General features: G+C 35.6%; 1 protein-coding gene across 1 annotated transcript in view; it reads left to right on the forward strand.

Annotated features, from left to right (window-relative positions):
* Window positions 1–4,386, forward strand: part of LYPLAL1 (lysophospholipase-like 1) — a gene marked incomplete at its 5' end in the record, with an annotated part of 24,632 nt that extends 20,246 nt beyond the window's left edge. The window contains 2 exons of the mRNA XM_010283141.1: window positions 3,391–3,506; window positions 4,127–4,386. Coding sequence (XP_010281443.1) covers window positions 3,391–3,506; window positions 4,127–4,363 — 353 coding nt within the window. The remainder of the gene's footprint in view (window positions 1–3,390; window positions 3,507–4,126) is intronic.
* Between the last annotated feature and the right edge of the window lie 981 nt (window positions 4,387–5,367).

Below are 5,367 nucleotides of genomic sequence, written 5' to 3' on the forward strand. Positions count from 1 at the left end.
ACATATGAGAAATTCAGTCTCTGTTCATTGCGTTACATAATCATATGGGTGGGATTACCTTAACATAGTTACAGATGATATTCCAGCAAAGAATGTTTTGTTTTTAGTAAAGTATTGTATGGGAATTTCCTTCCGATTCAAATTCTTTAATTTGGAAGTGTGATGATCCTGTGATTTCAGCAGATCTTTCTCAACTAGCAAAGCAACTTACAAGCAGCTTTCCTTTCGCTGAAAAGAGGTCTTGCCTAGAAACCAGCACTACAGAGAAGCAGATTGGAGGTCATAAATGCATACTTGAGAGAAGTTTCTTTGTGAAAGAAAAGTGTTTTACGTAATTGAGTCTTCTTTTGTATGTGCTTACCTTTTAGCCTGTGCATAAGCCTCTTTTGTACAGCAGGAAAGTTAATGCAAACAGTTAGGTGCTTTCCTGAACTGGTATCCTGAGCACTGTGGAGCCAACACTTTTTAACTGTTTTGAAGCATTAATCATAGATCTCTTTAAAAATAGATACAAGGGGGAAAATGGAAAGTGAACATACTTTTATGTGAAACCTGTTGGCAAATTCTGAACTTCTGTGCACATCCGTTGTACTTCTTGGAAATAGAATGGTCTCGAGCGAAGGGCTTGCTATGTTCTGCCCATCTAAGGTTGAAAGGTTTCCTTGTCATTTTTGATCTTGATTAACGCTCATGACACAATCTGCCTAGCAATGCTGTGAGGGTTATGTATTCTTTATGCTGAGATCATTGGTGTACATAAGCATACTTGTAGTTTTCTTCTGTGTTTTGCTTACATTCTGACTGTCACTTCATACATTTTTGTGTAATATCTTTACCTGCCTCTTATTTTCCCTTAATCCAAAATTTGTATTGTTATATAAGTTCTTGACTGAGAATGTCTTTTACGTTATGTCAAATTTATGCTTATACTGAAATAATTCTTGTAATCAAAATTTGTCTCCAACTACAAGTGCTTGTTCAAATTGTTGGTTTTGAAGCCTTTACTATACAGCAATTTACTGAATGATTGTTGTGGTATCAAGTGATAAACTTCAGGTTTTCCCCTGGAAAACCAAATTCAAAGAACTAGTCCTTTGTATTACATTTTCTCATAGTAGTATGACCCACATAAAAGAACCATTACCTAATATTCTTCTAAACAGAAGGTGACTGCATTGTCAAAGACTGCTGGTGAGTAATTGCAGATAGCGTTGCCAGATTGTGACTAACTGGGTACTAAATTTTAGATTAAATCATTTACAAACTAGTAATGAGTTTTCAATGTTGCTTTTTTTCCTGTATTCTGAAGTACTTAAAATGGACTTCATTTTATATGTGAACAAAGTATATCTGTATTTATTTGTAAGCAAATGCAAAATGGTCTTTTATAAGTGCTACTTTTTGGGTTTGGGGATGACCGCATCATTCAGAATGATCAAAAGGAAATGAAGAGGTAAATGATCACATTCCACAGAAGAGAATAAAGGAAACTTCAACTCAAGATGTTGCTGTTTACATAGTCACTTTGTATAGCTGTTGTATTTTATATACCTTCTCAGAAGGCTATATTTTTCTCTCTCTGTGAATGTCAGTGGGTCAAAAGGGTCAGTGGTGTTGAATTTTTGTTATTACTGTGACACTTGTGCAAAATTTTTTTTATTGTAGAATTCTTTTACATGTGACAAGAGAACACGTCTGGTAGGAAATAGTGATGCAGATGAAAAGCTTAGTATTTTCAGTATTTTAATTTTTGTGAAGACAAGTTTATTCAAAATTTCAGGTGAAATTTCTGGCTGTATGAGTTTTTAATGCAGATGGCAGATGAATTTGTTTACCCGCATTCATTCCTACTTTTCCTCAACTACTTTTGTTTCTGAACTGCCAGTGGGCACTTAGACATACTATATTTAACTTTAAACTGGTTAAAGATTGATTCATCGGGTTGATAGTAGGTCTTGGCTTCATTTACCAAATCCAAATATGAGGGTATTATGAGCCCCCTGCGAGCATAGCTGGGGGATCCCAGGTGTATCTCCTAGTTTGAGGATACAGCTCTCCTAATTTAATTAAGGACTGTGTTTGAAAAAGGAAAGCAAGACTCCAGTCTTACACATTGTGTGATCTTGCTCTTTCTCCCTAAGATCCAAGTTCTGTAAGTCAGGAACCTGCAGTTGCTGCTTTTGGCCACAATCATCCCTTAATACTACAAGGTGACCATAAGTAGAAAGCAGAATCAGGAATTCATCGGAAATCAAAAAATAATGTTGTGTGGGAGAAAGAACACTAGACTAACCCAGACATGCAGTGTTTTGTCAAGAAAATTTCCAACACAAATCCAGCCAAATCTTCCAGTCATAACATGGGATGGAGTATGAGCTAGAAGGGTCGCAGATCTGCTGGAACTTGCAGATAAACATGCTGGAAGAGGATTCCCTATTAGGAACAGTCTCACTGTGACCCAATTAATATTTACGAAGTGCAGCATTGTGTGTGCCAGCGATTTCCTGTGTGGTCCCAGGATCCAGTGAAGTACTAAAGTTTCAGGGTGTCACTGGACACTGCTTCCTGGCTGGATTTTTTAGCATCCATGTCAAACTTCTGCATAGCACAGAAGTCAACCCACAGGGCTCGTGTAGCCATTGCAAAAAAGCCATTCCCATTTTGGAGTCTCATTTTAATCACTTCAAAAAGATAACAAGCTGAAATGGTTTGGTATTTTGTCTGCTAGTTTTGCATTTCTTCTTCAGTCCCTAATTTCATGTTTCCTGTGTAAAAAGGTCTGGGCTCAGAATTTTGCAACTAATTAACACCAGTTAACTATCTGGCACAAACCAGTTCTATCACCAGTATCCTGGGTGTTAATGCCACTCTAAGTAGAGCTGCAGTCATAACCTTTCTGTTGGTTGCTATCTCTGTGCTAGAAGAGATAGCAGCAGCTAGTCATTCTTCACCCTAGTCATTATTTGGATACAGTCAATATAATAGCCTATAACATTACTGTAATATTATGGTAATATAATACCGTGTCCTTGTGAAGTTATGTGGTAGTCTGTTCATAGAGTTTTGCTTTGTTAACATCAGAGAATATATGGCCTCAGTGTTCAACTACCTGGTAGGGACCATACACGAATGGCTTCTAAAGTAATGGCCTTTTGGCTGATTTTTTTTTTTCCCCGCCTCAACAATGAATCTTCAGCATTACTTTAGCTATCCAGCTTCTTAAATGAATCATGCTTTGATTTAAGATCATTGTAACCTTTATGTTACTCAAGAAGTTTTTTGATTGCATTCTGTATAAAAGAAACAAGCCTGAAGATAAAAATAAATTGGGTCTTGGGTTATAAAGACATATAGCAAAATCCAGTCTTTGTTTCTTTTGTTCCATCCTAGGAGGCTTTTCGATGGGAGGTGGAATGGCAATGCATTTAGCATATAGGTTTCATCAAGATCTGGCAGGTGTCTTTGCTTTGTCAAGTTTTCTCAATAAAGACTCTGCTGTTTACCAGGTGAGTGTGTGGTAGACAGAAAAACTGCTTAGTTTTTCTAAAAGAAAAACGTAATTAAAACTGAGTATAGCTTGTTTATTTATCTGGGGCAATTGATTAATAGTCTAAAATTATGACATTCCTGGAATAGATAAGCAGAGCATTAGGGAATTGAGGCTTTAAAGCTGTCCTTACATGATGTTTTGTTGCTTTTTTGCACAGACAGTACAATTATTTTATTCAAAGTAAGTCAGTGTAGAAGGCAGGTTAACAAATTAAATGCTTTACAAGTTGTCCTTAGTTGTTAGAGAGTCCATGTAAGTGTAACTGTTCTTTGAAAATTTGTGATGAATTATAATACTCATGGGCTCCATCTGCTGTCATGAATTTTTTCTGTTTCTCTTATTTGGAGAGGGATATAGACCTTAAAGTAAACTCTTATCATTTGTCAAGAGTTACATTGGAATTTGAAGTGCAGGTTTTTTCCAGTATTTCCTTGTTTGCTTTTGTAGAGATAGGACAATATGGCCACTAAAAGGCAGGTTAATAAATGAAATGCTATGTAAATTGTCACCATGTAAGTGTAACTACTCTTTTAAAATTTTTAGTGATTTGTCTGACAGTGTTTCTTCTCCATCTAGGCTTTGAAAAGAAATGAAACTGTTCTTCCAGAATTATTTCAGTGTCATGGAACTGCTGATGAACTAGTTCTCTACTCATGGGGTGAAGAGACCAACAAGATGTTAAAATCACTGGGAGTATCAACATCACTTCATACTTTTCCAAACCTTAATCATGAGTTAAGCAGAACCGAAATAGAAAAACTAAAAGCCTGGATTGTGCAGAAATTACCTGTTGAAGCAAAGACAAATGAATAAAAGAAGATGCAGCTTTCATATACTTTCTGATTTTTGTGGTTCTAAAGTCATGCTGGCATGTATATGGGTGTCCCATGTACATTATATAAGCACACCTTCAAGTAGACACTGCTATATTCCATAAAGTTCACTTAAGTGGTGAAATGATGATGCTGACTGTTAACACTCATTTTATCATATGGGTTTCTTTTTCTGTTTTCCTGCCCAGTTTTTAAATACACATCCACATCAGTCTATGGAAAATAATGACTGATAATATTAAAACCATTCATAAATAATAAAAACAGTAGTCAGGAAGCATTGCTGTGAATTTCCCAGATGCCTTTTTTTGGTGTGTGTTCTAAGATGGAAGAATATACAGTGGTATGATTGTCTTTGTAATGTCATTATAGCAGAAAAAGGTCAATTTTTAAAATAATGAACTCTTACTTGTAGAAGTACATGCATATACTCAAGTTCATTCACTGAGAGGAGCCATATTGGCTTCAGTTGGATTCTCAGCATGTGGCAACAAACTTGCATCAGAGTTGTATGTCACCTCAAAAAAATAACTGAGGTTTGTGTTAAATTTTTAAAAGTCCGAAGTACCTGTGTCTAGCTATACCACAGGCTCTTGTTACTACCCCTTCTTTTTGTTTTGTTACTCAGCTTTATGTGAGTTGCTTGAGCCCTGTGTGGTTTATAGTGTAGGTTTAAAAAAAAAAAAGTGCCTTTGTGATTGTTAAGATCTATCCTGTTTTTGAAGAAATCATTCTCTGGCACTGTTCCTGTAGAAACTTATTTTTGCCAACAGTTTTATTTTGGCCTGCAAGATCACATTTTAATTTAAAAGATGAGGATACTTGACTCCTTCATGAATATTTAAGAGTTGTAAATAATGATCGTGATACAAAGAAAACTTGTATCCCATTATTTTAATGATGGATGATTCATCTCTGTCAGTTTGATAAATTAACTCAGAGTATAAATATCTATTCTTATGTAATTTTAATGCTTTTTTTTAT

Source organism: Phaethon lepturus, unplaced genomic scaffold (genome assembly GCF_000687285.1).
Source record: "Phaethon lepturus isolate BGI_N335 unplaced genomic scaffold, ASM68728v1 scaffold1653, whole genome shotgun sequence".
Classification (NCBI taxonomy): domain Eukaryota; kingdom Metazoa; phylum Chordata; class Aves; order Phaethontiformes; family Phaethontidae; genus Phaethon; species Phaethon lepturus.